This window comes from Pezoporus wallicus, unplaced genomic scaffold (assembly GCF_028554395.1).
Source record: "Pezoporus wallicus isolate ANWC-B61680 ecotype Strahan unplaced genomic scaffold, APGP_CSIRO_Pwel_v1 contig_2025, whole genome shotgun sequence".
Classification (NCBI taxonomy): domain Eukaryota; kingdom Metazoa; phylum Chordata; class Aves; order Psittaciformes; family Psittacidae; genus Pezoporus; species Pezoporus wallicus.
In genome coordinates, this window is record NW_026640253.1 from 1466952 (window position 1) to 1489474 (window position 22523).

At 36.0% G+C, this 22523-nt stretch overlaps 1 protein-coding gene across 19 annotated transcripts in view; it reads left to right on the plus strand.

Annotated features, from left to right (window-relative positions):
- Window positions 1-22523, plus strand: part of SOX6 (SRY-box transcription factor 6) — a 371657-nt gene that overhangs the window by 340334 nt on the left and 8800 nt on the right. For 17 of the 19 annotated variants that reach the window (XM_057418199.1, XM_057418198.1, XM_057418194.1 and 14 more), the window contains 3 exons: window positions 1125-1233; window positions 18320-18553; window positions 21466-21682. In XM_057418199.1, coding sequence (XP_057274182.1) covers window positions 1125-1233; window positions 18320-18553; window positions 21466-21682 — 560 coding nt within the window. The remainder of the gene's footprint in view (window positions 1-1124; window positions 1234-18319; window positions 18554-21465; window positions 21683-22523) is intronic. The other 2 variants (XM_057418207.1, XM_057418208.1) reach the window with 1 other exon arrangement.

Consider the following 22523-nt stretch of genomic DNA (forward strand, 5'->3'; position numbering starts at 1 on the left):
CAGTCAGCACTCTACTTCTGCATAATGCATTAAGTATAACATGGAGAAACTGTTCATAGAGCTGAAAGCTGGTATTTCATGTCTGCAAATTCAAGCTGACATGACATTTAATATTGTTTCATAGTAATGAACAACAAGGTTTCATTCTTTCACAAGTATAACATAATGCCAAGTTTAGTCTGAAGAGGTAACAACAAGGCAAGAGGGAAAGCATGCTATGTTCCTTCAAATGAGAACACTAAATTAATGATAACCATTGAACACTTTGCTACTGATACACAGTACTACAGAGACTACTATTGTGAGACAATATTACAGTGGCATTTATATTCCCTTGTCCAATAGTTGACTGGGCTAACACATAAAATACCTTTCAGTTTTCACCTTCTAGTTCCAGGTTTCTTACTGAGGTCTCCAGCTCTCAAAAGCTTTCTTTCTTAATAGGACTGTTCATTCGTCCACCTCTCCCCGCTTTTTTTTTCTTTCTTTTTTTTTTTTTTTTTTAATCCCCTCAGGTTCTCTTTTCACTGAGGTACAATTTAAATTCCTAGACAAAATAATAATATCAGTTCTGTCATCTATTATTCCTTCTTTCAAACACTTGTCTTAGAAAATCTCTGGTATAAAATTCAGACTTGTGTTTTTTCAGAGGTATGAATACAAACTTGAATCTCATATCAGGGGAAAAGTGCTTTTTCCAGTAAATTAGCAGTATATTTTAATACAAACTTCTTTCGACTTCTGAATTTTCATGTCTCCAAATGTTGATTGTCTTTTCCAGTTTAACTTAGAAAGCAAGTGGAAAGGCAAAGTGAGCAGCGTCGATCAGCACTGTTGGCTGCCAAGAGTGTTTTGTATTTGCATGTACAATTGCTTATGCATTATGGCAATGCAGATCAAAATAATCTCAAAGTTTCTGTATATGTTTCACATTTAAAACTGATTTTCATAAATGCAAACATTCAGAATCTGTAAAAATTTTCCCTGAGTTGAAATTCTAATTAAATGCATTCATTATTTGTTCAGATTTTAAAAATAAGGCATGTATCAGTGGATACACATATGCACAGGCATAGAATAATTATCCTATATGAAGCATTAAGACTGCTTCTGTTCTTTTCCAGGAAAGAACAAGATTTGAAAATTTAGGCCCACAGATAACAGGGAAACCAAATGAAGACGGAAAACTGGGCGCTGGTGTCATTGATCTTACAAGGCCAGAAGATGCAGAAGGTGAGTTACAATTTTGACTGGGGGTTTTTGAACACTGCATCGCAGAATGGTGTGGCTGATATGCTGCCAGTGTCGTAAGTCCTGTCTAGCTTACATCACAGGGTAACACTTGAATGATTTCTGTGTGTTTTTGTGAGACTGTAAGAAGTCCACAGTAAAGGGCAGATACATGGGGCCTACAAGGATCCTGGGGAGGGACTCTTCATTAGGGACTGTATTGATAGGAAAAGGGGTAATGGGTTCAAACTTAAACAGGGGCAGTTTAGGTTAGATATAAGGAAGATGTTCTTTACTGTGAGGGTGGTGAGGCACTGGAATGGTTTGCCCATGGAAGTTGTGAATGCTCCATCCCTGGCAGTGTTCAAGGCCAGGTTGGATGGAGTCTTGGTTGACATGGTTTAGTGCGAGGTGTCCTTGCCTATGGCACGGGGGGTTGGAACTAGATGATCTTAAGGTCCTTTCCAACCCTAACTGTTCTATGATTCTATGAAAAGGACTGTATAGTCCCCTAAACGCTTCTGCAACACAAGTAAATTTCCCCCAGCAATTGTTATTTAAGTGATTATACTATTAATGAAAGTGTAGGAAACATGGAGAAAATTCTCTTAGTAAGACAATATATACATATCCATTTTTTCACCAGTTTTTAAGGCTTTAACAGCTTTGAAGAAAGTTAGAGCTCTTTCAGAAGTCTGCCCGTCAATGCACTCACAAACTATTCAAGATATAGCAAGCACAATTTTATTGACAGGCAGCTGTCAAATGATAATGGAAAAATATTTCACATTTTCTATATGAAAATGTCTTTTTCATTATATAAGCCTTCAGTGAATTTTCAGTCATTTTAGTGAGAGATCTATATATCAGGCGTACAGTTTCAAGCCAAAGGTGGAAATCGATGTTTATCAAGACTGAGTTTAGTCTCTAGCAAGGTTACCATGCACAGTCTGGAAGTGAGTGCCACTGATATCCTCTCTACCCTATGATACATTAAAAGTGAACATGAAAATAAATAGGAACCCTACTAGTTAGGGTAGTAAGATTAATATACTATTTAGACAGAATATTATGCAGCATTTTGCCCCCTCAATTTACTTCTGTTTGAGAATCATCCTGCTCTTTTTAAACCTTACAGCTTCTGTAAGTTCTAGCTGTGCCACTGTTCTTGAGAAAAGGTTAAAACATCTCTAAATTTTTCCATTGGATCAATAGAATAGGACCAATAAACTTGTGATTGTTGACAAACAGGATTATTTTCAAATTATTCTTGAAATACCAACAGAATTTTTCTGATTAAAAGGCATTATTATTTTCTGTATAGAGAAATATTCTTATGAGCACATTTTCTATTCTCTCTGTGACCCAGAATTAAACAGTCCAGGTAATGTCTCACAAATTGTCCCTTCATTTTGATGTCTGACAACAGCAGTCCATGTAAATGTTATGTTTTCCTTACTGTAGAGATAGTACATGATATACTTGTGATAAAACATCTTAGAGCCCTGATTCTCCTTGCTTGCCAACCAACATACATATATTATCTTTAATCAGTCTCTAGGCAAACAAAAAAGCTGAATATAAAAGTAATTTGGGCAAGGACTTGTATACAGTGGAGAAGCTGCAAGTTCAGATCCAAGATCCAATACAGGTCCTGTATTGACTCATCCATACAGAATAGTTAACTCTCAAATTCAATTCAGCAAACTATTTCTACTTATTGGCTTAATATCATGATTAGCTTATGACATAGAACTGACAGAAGCACAGGCTGACATGTTTTTTTGCCCATTTTTTTAAAATTATTTTGACATAGTCAAAATTTCAGGTCTTCATAACAGTAAGATGATGACTGAAGCTCATCAGCCATTTGTTACAAATAATACTCAGAAGGAAGCTAGCACCTTAATAAGGCATTTCTGATTTTCCATATCTATTTTGCCAATAGTCCTTTATAAAACCAATAAATTTCAGATTCCCTTATTGTATGTGTATGTGTATGTGTGTGTATTGTATTGGGCACTCCAGTATTGTCTTAAACAGAAAAACAATGAACCGAATGTAGGTAAAAAAATAACTTTCAGACAGGTGTTTTGCAATGACTTTTTTTTTTTCCTAGAAAAAAGGACTTGGAGACACATGGACTTTCCAAATTACTTGTTGACTAAACAGTTATTTATAAACTACTTTGTAAAGGAATTTCCATCCTGTGCCAACTTCTCATATTTCAATGTGTTGAAGGATATTTGTTTCCCCAGTTGGGATGAAAAGTTGCAATAGAATACTTACATATACACAGTTACTGATTCATTTGACATCAAGTCCCTGATGAATTTCTTAGTTTAGTTCATTTCCTTCAATTCATCCTTTCTAGTGTTCTTAATTTAGTATCTTGATACACTTTGTAGTACTGACATTCCCCATGTTACTGGATAGTGCAGAAAGAAGCTTTGACATATGTAACCCAAGCTACAGTGATGTGTGCCATTTTAAGGACAGTGCACATGTCTTTCTAGAGCTGGTAAGGGCAGTTTGAGGTATGGTGTGTTGCCACATGGGAAATCTGAGTTCATGAATGGATTCAGATTTCCAGACTTTGTTTAGCAGCCAAGAGATGTCTTTGGAAAAGAGGTGCTGGATGAATACCTCTGCTGATCTGAAAAAAAAAAAAAAATGTTGGTGGGAGTTCAAAACCAAGCTGCTTATTTGTCCTTCTAGTTGTAGACAAGGTGAATTTAGATATTGGCTAGATAAAAAGCAGAAAAGACATTCAGAGTATCACTCAAGTTTTGCCCCTTATCTTTGGCAAGCTAACTAAGAGATAACACTTCTATCATGGCATTATTTAGAGTAGAAGTCCAGTGAAAACAGTGCTGCTGAAATATCAGCACTTAAACTGTGTGCTACCTACAGACTCTGTTAATCTTCAAGAATATTAATGCTTATAACTGTCATGAAGCTATCGCAGATCTTTCTAGGTTTGGCATGTCACAAAGTTTTTTATATGTGTTGCTATTATTTTGTGCTTCCATACATGTCTCTTTCAGCACTGGCTTATTAAGAAACTTGTCAACTTATTCTGTAGAAACACAGAATCGTTTAGGTTGGAAAAGACCCTTAAGATCATCAAGTCCAACCTAACCTAACACTATCAAGTCCACCCTAAAGCCTAAGTTCCACATCTATCCATCTTTTAAAAACCTCAAGGGAGGGTGACTCAAAAACTTTCCTGGGCAGCCTGTTCCAGTGCTCAATAACCCTTTCAGTGAAGAATTTTTCCTAATATCCAATCTAAACCTCTCCTGAAGCAACTTGAAGGCCATTTCCTTTTGTCCTTTCATGTGTACTTGGTAGAAGAGACTGACCCCCACCTTACTACAACCTTCTTTCAGGTAGTTGTAGAACATGATAAGGTCTCCTCTGAGCTTCCTTTTCTCCAGACTACACAACCCTTGTTCCTTCAGCCACTCCCCATAGGACGGATTCTCTAAACCCTTCACCAGCTTTGTTGCTCTTCTGTGTCCTCCTCTTAGAGAGCCTCGTTGCATTTAGTGTGTTGCAAAGATCACAGTCTCAACTGAATGTCAAAGGTTCCTAATAGCCACAGTCGTATTCTTCAAAGACCTAGTGTGTTTCCTGTTTTGTCATTGTTACTTTAATCTTTTTTTTTTCATTTTTATTTTATAGTCCATTTGAGTACAGGTTGCTATAGACATCTTTAAACATTATTTATGTGTTTTGTTGTGTGCTTTTACACAAATAACATAGTCATGTAGAAAATAAAGATTACTGAAGGACTCCAAATTTAGTCCCGCTGCTGGCCATAAACTGGGAGGAGGTGCAGTTTGGGCTGCATCCTGATCTCCCAGCTGATCTACATCAAGGGCATTATAGAAGTGCAGTTCCACTCCCTGCCTACCTGCACACCTGCATTCCCATAGGAAACTAAAGTGTGCAGAGACATAATACACGTCTGTCTTATCCCAACAGGCAGCCGAGATAGACCAGATCTGCAAAGTGCTCCTCATTCCCATAGTTTTGACATGTCCTTTAAGGTTCAAGTAATTCATTATAAGAAATATCAGTACATTTCTGTTTTTTATAGAGTGTCTTTGTAATAGTATTTAGCAATGATTTGTCTCTACTCCCTATATTTTTTCTATAGCATATGGCAGCAATCTGAGTTTGACAAGGTCAGAGTAATGTTTTTCTTTTCTTTTTGGAGCTCTTGTGGTGCTAGCTCATTGATCAGAAGCTGAAGCTACTTTTTGGTTTTTTTTTTAATTATGAATTATAAGACAAGTCTTGAAATTCTTTAAATTTAGCTATGTGCAATTATAAGACAAATATAAAAGGAGACTAAATAATGACTTTTTAAAACTTAAGTTGTCCCTGCTCAGTGTGTGAAACTTTTTTTAAGATTAGGGGTACCTAGGTGTACTTTCATAGATGACCTAGCATACAAAGTTGTATTCAAAGCTTGTGTTATTCATAATGACCTAACTGGAGGCCTGAAAATTTTCAACAAGAGGTTTAGATTAAATATGACATAAACTGACATCACTATTACTTTCTCTAGCCACCAACAGGACTAGGCTAGCAATATTAAAAATCATGGTCAAACTGTATTCTAAAACATTACCACTCACTGGGACACCACTGATGAGTAATTCACAGCTATTAGACTTATATGATTACCTGGAAATCTAAGTTGTCATACTAAAATATATGATACATTTGTAGCTAGCAAAATTCAAAAACATGATTTGGGAGCCTCATAAATGTTTTGTGACTGGTATGCAAAATTATAAACAACAGCCAATTATAGAACTAAACAATGATTTTTTTTTTTCTCCAAACCTCATAATTTTAAAAGAAACATCATTCTTGCTGTAGACAGCTTCATAATATTGAACATTTGAGATTGTCAGTACTGAAATACAGCTAGCTGGCATGGACACACCAGAACAGCTTTGAATCTAGCTATAGCTAAAACCCTTATTTCAACATGACTGACCAGAGTGTGTAGAATAGACATAGGTAAGACCTGTTTAAATGCCAGGTGGGTCTCAGTTATCTGAGAATATTAGATGATAAGAATATGTTTTTCTAGTTCTATTTCTAAAAATTATATTCTTTTCACAAATGCTGACTTTTGGTGATAGTGCTTCTTCTGAATCATATAATGTGCTCTATGTTTATGAATCTTGTGCTTATATAATATGCTCTGTGTTTATGGATCCTTCTGGTTTTGTGGTTGTGGTCAAATGCTTTAGAAATTTGTAGGAAGTGTGTTAAGATTTTGTTCCATAGTTGACAGAAATCCGCAGACTAGACCTGACATTCCTGTTGATAATTACTGATTTTACCTTAGCTCAGGTTGCACTGTGGTTTCCTTCAGCAGTCTCAGTCAGAGATTTAAATTCCATCAAGACCTGATCTTCATTCCTGCCAAAGAACTGGATCTGCTAAAATACAGTTTTCTTGATTGGATCCTGGGCTCAGGGCAAAAATATCTGAATGTTATTGTTTTGCCACTACCTGTCTATGTGATTTTGTAAAAGAGAAATAACTTCCCTGTGTCCTATTTTCCCAAGTGAAAAATCTGATTCATTATAAAGCAAAATATTTCTTTAAATGAAAATGGAAATGCCATATTAATACTGAACATTTAGTTCCATGTTCATTCATTTTAATTTATTAGAATCAGGGGCCAATTAGAATTTGGCCTTACAGTTTACCATTGGGCAACATGCACTTGCTTCTGAGCCCTGTTTTGATGTTTTCATTTGTTCTATTTCTCGTCTGCTAGTTTTCTTGATTCTGTAAATTTTGTGTTTAGCACTTGCTAATCCTTCCTTTGATACTCATCTACCAGTGTATGCTAAGTATGAATCATAGTTCTAAGGATAGGTACTTGCCTGCTAGTTAAGATAAAAACAATTTTAAATAATGTGGTGGGATCTGTTTAACTACTTTCTCTGTATCTATGTGTTTATTTATCCTTGTATTAGACTATTACTTTTCAAAGTCTCCCAAAGGATAACCTTTGCTGTGAAACCTAAATGTCAAGTCAGTCATTAAGAGGTATCTTGGATTCCTCAGCACTGGATTGGCACCAGCCCATATTCTTAAATTCTTTGACATTCTTCAATTCACTGACATTCTTAAATTCACAGAGTAGTGTCTGTGTCCTCCTTAATGCCCATGTCTTCCCTTTCACTGCCTGCCTAAGTCTCTAATTTTTAAGTTCCTTTTTAACCTCCTTTGTTAAAGATTGTGTTTTTCTATATACCATGTCAGTGTTGGAGATTATATAGTTTTAAGCCTTATTTGTTTGATCATAGTATATTTGACCATGCTTCGGGTAGGCTGAATACAAGCCAGTTAGGAACTGCGAGCTGCATAATGATTGGTAATAGGGTGGTTCCAGTAGTAAGCCCCAGTTTAATCTTATAAATCCCATTTCAATATACATAGTTTTTGGTCTGAATCACAGAATGGTTTGGGTTGGAAGGGACCTTAAGATCATCTATTTCCACACACACACCACACCCCACCCCCCCACCCCCCCACCTGATTTTGGACCTGAACCATAGTTTGGAGGAGCACAAGCTCACCTTTGCTTTTAAAATATCGTATTTCTATTCAGTAGTAAGCTTAAGAACCCAGTTCTGGAGCATTTCAGATGGTGGATTGCTGACCAACATACGAGGTCGATGAGTTGCTCAATATTTGCAGCAGTTAATATCAGTCTGTCTTTCCATATGTCCATAAAGTTAGCACTTGTCATTCATATTTGACTTGAGCTAGCCAAATTGCAAGGCATGTTGTAGTACAACATACCTAAGGGTGAGGAGAAACTGCCGCCTTGTCCAGGTCCAAATTTCTGTCAGAGTTCATTTTCTTCCTCCCTGGTGATAGAGCAGACATCATGACAAATGCCTGGGTTTTGCAAATCTATGAAGTAAAAACCAGATCAATTCTTTATTAAAGGAGCACCTCTACTATGTACTCAAAGCCTCAATATTCTCATATATGCCTGGTAGTAAGTTGCTTATATGAAAGGGTGACACAGTCCCTTCTTAACTCCAAAAGAGGTTGACTTCGAGCAGCTGAGGAGAGAGGTGAAAGGGAACCATATATTTGCAGGCAGATCAATCTTGGCAGGCTGCCAACACAATCCAAACCTGTGAGGTAACTTGCTTAACACCCTCCTATGCAGAGGTGTAAACAGCAGGTAGTATATGCGTGACAAAGTATTGCCCACTTTTGTGACAGTGCTTCATAAATACTGGAGGAAAGAATGCCTCTCCGAGCCAGTATTTGTCACGCATAAATATTTGTAATAGTTGCTATGGCAGTTGAGAGGGGAAAGATGAAAATCAGAAAACAGTGAAAGCTGTCTGAAAACAAAGAAGCATTTCCAGACAGAATGCAGTAAGCTCAAGTACTGGAATTTTTATTCCCCTGAATTCTTGTTATAAGAATTTGATTTAAAATAATCCCAGAAGTTTATCTTTATATTTTAAAAATAAAATAACTTAGTATCTTGGTTAATTAGACCAGATGTTAAAAGGTGACCTTCATTAATTGTGGTTGCCATTTTTAACACCCATGAATCTATTTGACTGTGCCTGATACTTGAGTATCAGAATTACTTATTTTTTTCAGAATAACTCTTAACACTTAATTTTTTTCAGAATAACTCATAACAGATCAGGAATCTGGGATAAAGTATTTCAATTGTGTTGGATCAGACTCAGTGCCTCAGCCCCGGAGTTACTCAATGCCTGCACATGGGATAGGAATAAGGTGTTATGTTTTACAAGAACCATCCTGTCACTTTTCTGATAACAGCTACTTCACGAATCTCATTGTTGTCAGAATTCCCATAACATTTTGCAGGGGGATCTCCCACTTTGAGTACTGAAAAATATGAGCCGGAGGTATGTGGACTGATCTTCCCTTGGCACTGAAACTTTGTTCCCTCAAGACACAAATATTTATCACATAGTATGCTTCTCACTTTCAGAATAATGAATCTGGATTTCCTCCACGAGTGTTACCTTTTGATTTTCAACTGTCCTAGGTATTTTCTTTCCTAAGGCTGAATTTCTTAGTCACTGTTTTCATGCTGCAGTAACTGATTCCTATAGAATCATTCCTGTATTAAAAAAAAAATTCTAGTTAGAATTTCTGATGTTGTACAACCAACCACTGTTAACAATGCCCAGAGTTTTACACAGGGGCGACTACTGCACAGTTATGGTTAACTGCTTGTCACTATTTCCATTATATAGTAAAAGATTATTTTCAGGAATTTAGAACATTGCTGTAAAAAGTAACTGTGGGCTGCAGTTTTACACAGAAAATCTTTGCCCATGAGAAAATTATTGTCACAAATGCTGAAAGCATCAGTCAGTTTGCATAGCTATTTTTAAGTGGAGTGAGTGAAAAATCAAATATAGTAGTTTAAAACATATTTTCACACCCATGTACAGCCAGTGCAGGTGTAAAATACCCCATGGTCCTGATTTCTAGCTCTGAACATGTTTGTATAGCTCCAGTATCGCAAAAGAAGCTTGGGAACCTTGGGGCTTCCTAAAATAGCATAAAATTTCCAGGCACAACTGAATTTTCAGCTGTCAGAGACAGCCACCATTATATCATACTGCATGGCGAAGGGTGAAATCTTGCCCTTCTTCCTTACCTCCTTGAGCATGCAGAGTGGGGCAGAAATAAGAATACATTAACAAAAGAACATTATATATTCTAGCTAAGCCTGAGTAATTGATAGAGATTCAGAGAAATCCTCTTCTTTGTACAACTGTATGTTTTTCTAAGTCTATACTGCACACCATTTTCTCCTTCAGGAACCTCAGTATCTCAGCAACACAAAAAAATGATTAAGAGCATCTGCCTTTCTTCCACACAAATATGTTAAGTATCTAAGCAAGTTTAATCCAGAATTTAGTAACAAGAGGAAAATATTTTCTTAATTTGTACTTTGATTTAATTTTACAAAATCGGTGGTTCAAAATGTGTGTGGGGTAGACCTTACGGTATCTTCACAGTTTCTGCAAATATTAAATGATTATATTTTCAATTTGGCAGGGGTATTTTCACAGGAAGTGCAGTATTTCAAAGAAAGTAATTTGTAAATTTTTCACATAAGCCCCTATTTCATGGCAAATTCCCCATTTTTTATCCAAACCAGGCAAATGTGGCAAAATATTTGGACATGCCATTGCTCTGTAAAAACAACTTCCTGGCTTCATTTACAAGTCCCAAATGCACAACTGCAGCATATTTGAAAAATTAGCCTTAAGAGTTTTTCTTATCATTCATTATTACATATTACTTACTGCTATCATGCTGCTTTCCCTTCTCTCCATTCATGATATATTCTTTACTAATTATGTTGTTATTATTATTATATCAGCACCACATGTTAAAGGCAAGAAGAAATAGCATATCCTAGCCTTAGGTCCTTGCCATCTAATCCATTTAATTACTGATATGACAAGTGAGAATAGCAAATACTGGACTGATACAAAGAATGACAGTTGCATGTGCTAGGAGGTGACAAATTCAATAGCAGATTGAATGCAGGAAATGGGCTGCTTAAGCAGTGATTCCAACACACATTGAAACCTTTTGCAAAGTATTCTGCATTTCATTAGTATCACATAATTTGAGGGAGGTGGTTTTGTAAACTCTCTCCCATTGTTAAACATAGCTCCCTTTTATAAACCACACTGTACTTAAGCTTTCAAATTCATTGTTTTGATACATAGGAGCAAGAAAAGTTGTTCATTAACAGGGTTCAGCCACACCTTGAAAAATGCATCCATCAAATATGAAGTCAGGCTGCCTTTTTTCTCTGTGATAAATTCTTGTCTGTAATTTCTTTGTCCTAAAATGCTAAAATGAAACAAAACATTGACTGGAATATGAATGGATCAGGGACCATGGCCCTTGTTCAGGCAGTACTTTTTTTTTTTTTTTTAACAACTGTTAGAGATAGCCTTCAGTAATTAGAATTATCACTGTGGTTTAAATCAGTATCATGCTTTCGGGATTTTCTAAGTGACAATGTCATGGTAAGGGAAATTTGAAATTATGTGAACAACAGCTCTATATATTTATGTTAAATAGATTAATTCATTCCTCTTTTTATTGTTTTGACTTTGAATATAATTAATTTAGTAACAATAATTGCTTAGCTGTTAAAACAACAGTTTTTTGTGGAGGGGGGGACAAGCAACAACAAATAAAAGAAAAACAAAAAACCTCAAAAAAATTCAGTATTGATAGTTTTTGTTAGATACCTAGCAATAATTATTACTAATACTTCTCCTGGGACGGGCTGTTTTGTCCATGGGTTTCCTTTCTATAGGCCTCTACTTTCTTCATTTGAGTATGAAATGAAATATCAAAGGGAAACAACAATAGTGTTTGTGGGAATGTTAATGGCAGTTACACCTGATGACTAGCAATCCTTTAGTTTTTGTGTCATTAATTAGGCCTATAACTTCCAACTTAAATATTTTTCACATTTTTTCTATCAATAGTATCTATGACAGAATGGGGTTGTTAGCATTTAATTAAAAGTGGCACATGACTGAAAAATCTTATGACATTTACATACATCCCCAAATTTATAGTAGAGGCTGTTTCGTCATCCCGCTTTCCATCTAGATGTTTCATAGATCTTCACAGAATAACTTCTTATGCTGTTATGTTACAGCACAAGTGGGACTATGTAGGCCACTGAGGGCTTAAGTCAGGCCTTAAGAACTAATTAATTCAGGTAATATTTCATGTAATTTAAGAGGTGATTGTATTGTTTTAGCTCTATTCCATGACAAATTTACATGAGGCATGTAAATTTGCCAAAAAATCGGTCAAGAAATCTAAACTGTTTGTGTAAACCATCAAGAAATAGTTGCATTTAGCAGTTTTAATTAATTTAAATAATGTAGATTTGGGCATGGCTGGCTGTGGAGCATGGATGTGCTAATACCGTATTTGGAAAAATTGTTTCAGTATTTAATATGACCCAACTAACAATTAATCTTTAAACACTGGTGAATGAACAGCTACTACTGAGAGCAGTTGTCTTGGTTTCACACACAGAAAATATTTCACTATTAATTTTAGCTCTGGACTTTCAAACGGGGAAAGACATATATGCAGGTTGTGAGGATGGCTGTGAAAACTGGCGCTGTGCTTTAATTAAGAATTTTGCTTGCATACATAAAACAAATGTACTGAAAAAAAAAGTAAACCCACTGCCACCAAAACTGAAAAGAAGGCACTTTGGAAAATATATGCTGATATATAACTGGCTAGAATTTCCTTCATTTTGCAAAGCCACAAGCCACATGCATCAGCTCACCGCAAAGTCATTAGGTCTTTTAAAACTCAGATGAAAAACATTAACAAATACCACAAAAGGCTTTAGTATGGCCCCTTTGTTCATTCACATATGGCAGTTTATAACTCCTGCGCCACTTGGGTCGTGTGTTTGTTTAAGCTGCCTCCATCAGGCCAGCCCTGAAAGAACAAAAGACATCTTGAGCGATCCTAAGCAGGAAATGGGCTAATCTAAACATGGTTTGTGACACTATAAGTAGAATAGAAAGGGGAGGGATTGATTAGTCATTAATGTCCAATTGACTCCATATGGATGTTGCAATAATAAGGCCTTTTTCAGTGCAGTAGCAGAGTTATTGAATTAGAGGTTTATGTTTCCTCAGAGCTGACCTTAGGGAATTCCCTTTTGGTTCTTCTTGTTGATGTTTTAAAGAGAATGGAGTCTCTTAACAGGAGAAATAGAAACCTTATCATAACTGAGTGTTGTGTGGATTTAGCTAACTTCTGCTACAGTGTATTCCCACCTCTTAGTATTTATTCAGCACATTTCACCTTGCAGGTGAAATATTTTAAAGCTCATTTAAATATTCCAGTATTTAATGAATCACTCATGTCTTTCTCTCTTTCTTCCCCCTTTTCATTCATTGACATGCAGCCTATAAGAAATGTTTGGCCCTCAAATTCCAGCTGAATAATATTTATTTAGCATTTGGAATGAAAGCAGCTTGACAAACAAACACTTCCCTGCAGAACATTTATGCCACTGTGTGACTACAGGCATCCACATCCTGAAACTAGTTATGTTTCCAAGTAGGTATTAGTTTTGCCTAGTAATAACAATCCATGCCCGTAATGGCAACAGTTCATGAGATACCAATTTATCTTGCCTCTCTTGCTGATAATAAAGAATGAGAACGTCTTCTGAATGTGGACAGGGATGAAGAAGTAAGAGGCAAGCAAGGGACACAATCGATAAATGTTATATTAACACTACTGCAAGTCACTTAGATTACAGTGAATTATTCCTTTTTCTACAAAATTGAATTTAATAAATGAAAATAATATTTAAATTATTGTTCTTGTATTTTAAACTTTCCAGATGTTCTTTTGTCATTCTTTCCAGTTTCTATTTGATTTGAAATATTGCTATATCTTTCATAAAAGCTGCATTCGTCTGTCCACAACTTAGGAGCAGGATGGGGGACAGCCAAACCGGTTTTTCATGCTCCCTGTTTTTATGGCATTTCCATGTTTATAAGTAACCCATCTCTAGTATGAAAAGAATGACTTCTGTTTGCATGTTCATTAGATTCTGGTTTCTGCAACAGAAGCTGCTAGCTCTGCTACTTGTATTACCACAGACAGGACCATGTATTTTGGGGGTTGCAACCAGTCTTCTCCAAAGTAGACAAAATTGTCATCTCAGCTTAATGAATAACTCATTATAGGAGCTTTACTACTAACCAGTCACTTCTGCACTAGGAACTTGGTAAGACTGTCTTTATTTCCATATGTCCTATCTTGTTATATGCCTGTGGAAAATGGTATCCATTTTATTCTCTGGTGTAGCCAAAGATTCATTATCTCGGGCGAGTCAAAGAAAATGTATCACTTCAAACATGAATCAGTGGCCATAGTGTAAAGAGTAATTAAAGTATAAAAGAGTGACTGATAAAAATATTTTTGATGTTACTTCTTTTATTTTATTTTCCTCATCTTTTTTCTCACCCCTTTTTTTGCTCCTTTTTATCACGTTACTATTTGCATTCTGTTAACATCTAAAGACCTAGTCTGAGGTTTGTTGTGGTAGACGATATATAAAATGGAAGGTAAAACCACATCTCATTAAAGACAGCATGATTAACCCTAATGTGGCAAAGACTTTAGGGAGCATGCTAAGAGATGGTGCCCGTCCTGAAATTCTTGTCATTATATAAAGTGAGACACTCAGATAAAGGCAGGAATAAATAATGTAAAAATTGTTACTGTATGTTTCTTAAGAATTCATTCATGTATAAATGTGGGGGGGGGTTTATGTTTCCTGCCGATGATCAGATTCTTTTCTCTACCTAAAGAACAGGGATTCTTCATTCCCCTCACTGTCATTAGAGAACAGTCTCTTTTGGAACAAAATTGCTGTTTGAAATTACTTTAAGGAAGCTGTAACATTTCCAGATGCATTCTGTGGTGTTCTCTGACCCAGTACTGTCCTTGGAGTCTAGTCTGGAATCCAGCTTTCAGGGAGGAGTTGTCTGCCATATATCCACAAAAAGTGATCATTCTTCACTAATCTGCTTTTAGTTTTAAATCATCAAAGTCATGACAGGTTGGGCAAATGCAAAGTAACTAGGAAGTGAGTCAGTCTACACCCTCAGAAGCTTAAAGCGTCACTTTGAGAACAGCCCCAGCCTTTAGGCTGAAGTACAGACTTTGCCAACTAAGCCATTAGGGCAGCCAAACTGTACTGCTTTTGCAATAATCTTAAATTCTGACCAAGCTCTTAATTCTGAAAATCAAAAACTCCTCCTGCAATTGCAGTATGAGCATTAACTAGCTGATAGCGCATCAGTTGCCACAGAGACAATTACCAACTTTCTCCTCCCTTCTCACCTTTCATTAGTAATACATTTTTATTTTGTCTAATATTTGAGGTTTATTTTGTATTAGACTTTCCTGAAAATATTTTTGTAAAGAAGTAAATCACCTACCTCTTTGCAGTTGTATGTATATGTTTTCTTTAAAAATTTCAGGGGACTCTTTCCACCTTTCTCAGTACTATAATTATCACAATAAGAAAAAATACATACTTTGTAAAACTTGTTGAAATTGTTTATAGAGCACACAATACTGTCTAAATATCTAACTGACAGGGTGAAGTGCCTAAGAACAACCAGTTTGAAAGCTTGTTCTTATGTGTTTCAACTTGTGAAAACACTAAGGATATGTGCTTTTTGTATCATTAGTGCCTCATTTCTAAGCTAAAAAGGTACTGAGACTTCCTGGCTCCCCACACAGAATCACACACTAAGAGCAGTATTTTCTTGTAATGTTTTATATACTGAATATAATTCTGTAGTTCTGAAATAATTAGAAGAACATGGAGGTTATATTACTTTAGTTATTTGCAGAAATTCATTTTGCAGATGCTTTTGTGATGGCCTATGGGTCAAATTGCAAATATTCCCCTAGAGATCAAGCACAAAGAACATCAACTCTCTGGCTGCTTTTTCAAGTCCTTCAAGTATGGACTTGTTTAAAGCAGATGCAGCCAGAGCTTCTTGGCCTTCCTAGGGTTGTTGTAATTTATTACCCCAAGTAAGAATTGTTTCTAACATAACCTTTATCTGAAAACAGATCATGTATGCTGCTTTTTTTTCATTCTATCTCAATTATATCAAAAAAAAACCACAACAAACCAACAAACCAAAACCTATAATCTTTAATCTTGATACTTGTAAAGGTACTCTTTGCCTGCTCTAAGATTAAAAGGTTAGGTCAAAATTGTGTTAGAAGCGGCTAAAGACAAACTCCTTAGCCACAGTGAATAAGTACCTTTGGGAAAGTAAAGATGGAAATCATCGTATGGATTCAAATATGTTTTCTTTTCTTTGCTGTGAGTAGCTGTACAAGAAATGACAACTTTTTGCATCAATAATATTTTTTTTCAATTTGTCACCAACTTCCTAATACTAGTTACAGTTTTTATAGTATTGTTTTAAAAGGTGGAACAACCGTTACGTGATATATTTGATTTTTTTTCAAATTGTATAACTGTTTGTCTCAGTAAATGTTTCAGTGTTGACTTACTATGTTTGTAACTTAATATAGTTTCACAATAAATATATCCTCTCTCAAAAGATGGTATCTTTGATATGCATTTTGCAAGCCTTCTGCCACCAAAGGGCAGAGCCTCATGAGCCATACACACCCCTAAACCGGTTGTACATGCAGGTCGCTCAGCAAAACTACTGTTCCTTTTTGCAATAAAAAGCTGACTGCAGCTGCATGTTGAACACCTGTAGCATGGTACTTAGAACAGTATTAAAATAGTTCTGCATCTCACATTTGCCACAAACCTGTCTTCTTTTATGTGCACACATGTTAGTATACAAATTGCCAAATTGGTGTCAGTTGTAAAGTAATGGCATTGGAGGCATCATAAATTACCACGGTGATCCTCAGGAAAAGACAGTGCCGTATATGAATGTTTTGCTCTCAGGGTAACGTACGTCTTCGTCTGGCCCAGTAGTCAGCATATTGCCCTGTGTTGATGGATACAGTCAGCTTGAAACTACCATACATTTCAATGCACAATAAACATGGCTGTCAACACCATATAAAGCAAAATCAATTTATCCTGTATGGTCAGTGCATTTTAAATGAAATTAATGTACTGTGGACCTGGTGGCAAAAAGGTAGTGTATTAGTTATGCATCCTCTGTTTTAGGGCTTTTTTCATGTAAATGTGTTTCCCATATAGATTTTTTTTCAGTGGTGTACCTGACATAAAGTGTTTTTCCACTAAATTAAGAAACTTAGGTTTTGCACAGTCAAAAACTTGTGACTTTTTATTTTTTACTATAACTAATCTTATATTATTTGGCAAATAAATCTATGTCAAGAGCTGTAATAGTTTATGAAAAAAGGAGGCCTATTGCGGTGCTAGCTTGTCGTCAAGTACTTTGCTTTTCCAAGGTATTGAATTATACGAACACTTTGATGAGGCCTAAGACTAAGTAAGTCACTCTCCCACTGTAAAGACTTTTTGCCTTACTTTTACAGCTAAGGTATAACCCTAAATATAAATGTTATCATCACAATTACAAATATTTTTCTGGTGAAAGCACGCCTTATCTAGGCTTGGTATTAGAGATATTAAAAGAAAGAGATAACTAGACAACTGCATTAACTAGTTCTACATCCCCTACTCAGTTCTGTGAACTCTAAACCCACGAAGCTTTGCTGTTTGTGGTCAAGAAGCAGGAGTGGATGCATTCAAAAAAATCAATTAAAGTTAGCATGTACATGTTGAATTGGTAGTGTGTAAAGACAGGACACCAAGCCATATTAAAGCACAGCAGGCATGAAGAAGCTGGAGTGCTTGTCTCCTATTCCAGAAGCTCCAGGATGCTGTTCATGCACCTGTTGAAGGCAGATGGTTACATATATGTGATTGAATGCTCCAAGACATGTCTAAAACTCAACTAAAGAAGATGTGACTTTAAAATGTTCAGCTCCAAATATAACCAGATCTATATAATTAGCAGCATGTACCTGGTGTTGTATGTAATTTTTGCAATATTTGGCATGTGCTTCACTGCTGAAGCAACGAAGTTGTGAATTACTTGTGTGAACAAGTATACATCAGTTTGGATTCTCGAGTGTAACTTTTATGTGAATTTCATTGAGCATTCAGAACATGTGTGTTATGTTAAAGTGCCAAACAGAAACTTTTTCAAATCTCCATGCCTTACCTGGAGAAATACCGGTGCAATTTGTTTCTTCACTCAGATTTTTATGCCTTCAGCTGGGTGAGCCTGATCAGTTACATTGAAATCACTGGACAGCCTTCCTCTCTTATAGATCTGGCAACAAAAAGAGAGAGAAAGAGAATGAGGCTAAAATAAACACAGCACTGAAAGCGCTTGCATAATCCACGTAATAATGTTTTGCATCCATCTTGTTTCTTCCTGCCCTGACATTACAGGAAGTAAAGCAATGAATGGCTCTGCAGCTAAACTACAGCAGTATTATTGTTGGCCAACAGGAGGTGCCACTGTGGCTGAAGCTCGAGTCTACCGGGATTCACGGGGCCGAGCCAGTAGCGAACCGCATATCAAACGACCAATGAATGCTTTCATGGTTTGGGCAAAGGATGAGCGTCGAAAAATTCTTCAAGCCTTCCCTGACATGCACAACTCCAACATTAGCAAAATCCTAGGTAAGTGCAAGACAATGAACAAATCGTGATCGTGACTTAACCAAAAATAAGGGAAGCAAAGAAGGCTCTGCTATAGTAGTGGCAATTTTTGGAGCTGTGGAAAGATGAGATTATTTATATTGGTGACACAGGCTAGTTTCTTCCACCTTGGATACACAGCTTCTCTCATTTTAGGACATATTTTGTCTGGGAGATGTTAACTGAAATTAGAATTACTGAAACTTATACAAATGAAATTTCATGGGTTATTTTCATTTTCATTCCCTTTTCCCTTTCTGCTCCTTCCCCAATGCTCTTTATTTTCGCCAGCAGAGTCATGACATGCTTTAAAGACTTAGCAGCATTCAAAAAGAATGTTTCGTGAAATCTGTTGCAAAAGCATGTACTGATAAAAGGTCTAATTATAAGATCTCATTAGAAATCACCTGAACTACTTGCTAGAGTAAATACTGAGAAAAAAAAAAAAGTACAAAATCAGAATCAAAGGTTTATGTCAGACAGTGCAGTGTCAAAGAAACCTGGCACAGTTCAAAAGACATGTACATGTATACCTTCTTACATGCAAAATGATGTTTGATTCAAAATGTTGCCATGTTCAAAAAGCTAAGGAAGCACTAGTATATAATTAAAATACTGCTTAGTTAAAAGACACCATAGTTAATATTTAATTTGTGTAAATTAGGATGATCAGGGAATATACCATGGATTATATTTTGCCACTGTACAAATAAATTGGCTCATTTTTTAGAAACTTTGATTTGCTTTTAGACCCCTCCAGAGAATTAGAAACATACTACGTGAGAATGAGTGGTGAAATGTTAAAACCTATATTTGCTTTCTGAGTCTTTGAAGTAAAAGACAGATTCCAAATGTAACTCGTAATAAATAAAAGTAAAAATCAAGTTTCCTCTGTAATCATTTTATTGTAAACTTCGAGTTTAAATACATTCTTTCCAAAGTTTGTTGCTTATTAGTTCAATTAGAGGCAAGAATACATGGAAGTAAATGTTACTTTGTCCTAAAACTCCCAAAATCTTACTTGGTACTTCTCATATTTTTGCCTACCATATAAGTAAGTTATATGAATAGCCTTTCAGTTTTGTATAAAACCTGCACTGTTTCAGTGTTGGCAGCTGTAGTGAATCTATATTATTTGTGTGCATTCTGTGAAAAAACTATTAGGAGCATAGTAACTGTATTCATTAAAATGTAAACTTCCAGCATAAATATTTCAGAAGTGCCAGCAATTGAGTGTTTGTTAACCATGGAATTAACCTGTCAGTATCTGCTCTGCCACAAATAAGTCTATGTCCATATAATGTCTGTGCAGCTTTTCCAGGACAATGAGAAAAGAGACTGAAATATTAGAACTGACAGAGAGTATTGCTGGCTACAGATAATATTTATACAACTTTTCCATTTGTTGATGTATGAAAAATCTTGGTAAAAGAATAGCTTCCACCCATGTTTACCACAGCTGTAATTGTTTTATTCATCTAAAAGACACCAATAAGCTATTTTCTGCATTTCTTATCCCTCGGAAAAGAAAGATTAAAAAAAAAAATATCCCTTCTCTATTCAAGTGTTTAGATAGCTCCTTATAAACAGTACAAGAAATCTGAATACTTTTTCCTCTTCCTGTGTACACTGTTTTTTAACTTTTTAATTGGTGCAGCTTTCAATGAGATTTTATAGTACCTGAAGATAATATGCAAATTGGATTTAAAATATAGTAAGGTGCCAATAATATGCTATCATATAACCCCAGCTGGCAACAAAGCACCACACAGCCACTCACTTCTCTCCTGGTGGAATGGGAAGAGTACTGGTAAAAGTGAGAGAACTCCTGGGTTGAGGTAAAGACAGTTTAATTGGTAAAAGAAAAGCTGCATGCACAAGCAAAGCAAACTAAGAAATTAATTCTCTGCTTCCCATAGGCAGGCAGGTGTCCAGCCATCTCCAGGAAAGCAGGGTTCCATCACATGGAACAGTTACTTGTGAAGACAAATGCCATCACTCTGAACATCCCCTCCCTTTCTTCTTCCTCCCCCAGCTTTATATGCTGAATGTGATGCCACAGGGTATGGCATATCCTCTTGGTCAGTTAGGGTCAGTTATCCTGGCTGTGTCCCCTCCCAGCTCCTTGTGCACCCCCAGCCTCCTCACTGGTGGGGTGGGGTGAGGAGCAGAAAAGGGCTTGGCTTTGCATAACCACTGCTCAGCAAGAAGGAAAATATGCCTGTGCTATCAACACTGTTTTCAGCACAAATTCAAAACAAAGCCCATACTAGCTACTATGAAGAAAAGTAACTTTATCATAGGCAAAACCAGCACATTTGCCAAGCTTATATTGTAAGATTAGTAAATTTAAGACATGCAGACAGCAAACAATTTTTCATAATTTTGTTGAATTTTGATATTTTTTTCTTGCTACATAGCAAGGTATTAATATCTGTTAGTAGGAGTCTATAAACCAAATCCCCATAAAACTATCAAAGAAGCATGTATCCCCAGGCAATGTGTTAAGCTTTTAACAGCAAAAGTATAGTTGTAGACCTTATTTAACCATAATACTGTGTGTGGTATTACAAAGATATGGAATTATTCACAGATTAATGCTCATATTGTAAAAAAATTAATAGCCTGTTTTTCAGCACGAGGCTGGTATATTCAGAAGTAACGATTTTAAGTGCACCTATTTAATAGAGATTCACATATGTTTGATCTGTAGCAATATCTGAAAGTCAAGGTTCTTTTAACGTGTCTCAGATTTTGCATCCCAATGTATGTGCTATCTGATATAAATTCAAATTGGTTTATTTAATTAACTTATTTAAAATTTGTTTATTATGAGGAAAAGGCATGTTGAAATACGTATTTGTAAAGCACTCGATAATGTTTTGTGTTAACAGGATCTCGCTGGAAGTCCATGTCAAATCAAGAGAAACAACCTTACTACGAAGAGCAGGCACGGCTAAGTAAAATCCACCTAGAAAAGTATCCTAATTACAAATACAAACCTCGACCAAAACGTACCTGCATTGTTGATGGAAAGAAATTGCGTATTGGTGAATACAAACAACTGATGAGGTCTCGAAGACAGGAGATGAGGCAGTTTTTTACCGTAGGGTGAGTACTATTGTAATTGTTTTCAGAGAGAGAACATACCATTTGAAAACAAATAGACTTATCTGTTTAAGTCACTGACTAATGTAATTTAGAAGGTAAGTATTTGAACCTGCGAAACCTTATTAAAAACATAAGATATATCACAGAATTTGGAGCTATCAGCTTGCCACTAAATGCTGATTATGAGACTGATTATGGAATTCTTTGAAGTCAAAAGAAATTGTGTCCCATTAGCCTGAAAGGTTTGAACCATGTCTTTTGTGAGTTATTAGAAAGCTAATCCGTTCTGGGTTAGTAATGACTCTAGGATAATTCCCTAAATTAAGACAAGAAGAAAGAGAAAAACACGAACGACTATTCCCACATAGAATAAGGAGTCAGGAGATGCAGGAAAGAGAAAAGGGACAGGAGTAGTAGCAGTCACATCAGGAACACACATGGATGAATGATACCATAGCATGAGGCAATTAGGAATTTTGTTATATATTAAACTGTGGAAAAATAGATTTTAAAAATAAATGTTTTAAGAAGTGTCTTTCAAGTAATGCATAGATAGAGGGGTTAGATTTGCAACTTGGAATACATGGCTCAAAAAGGTCCTGGCACAGTTTTAAAAACTGTATGATTTTTAGCAGCATTTCTTCTAGTCTTCAGCAGAGAAAGCAGCACAATGAAAGATCTACAGGCTAAAGATAACAGAAGTCCCGTGAAACAACTGCACCATAACTGATTTCTGTCTCCTGGTTTTTTATGAATTAATCTGTGATTCTCAGTGTTCTAACACAATGTTTCTGGTGGTTTGCAAAGAGTCTAAAAGCTATCTTCAGCGCCAGGCTTTCCA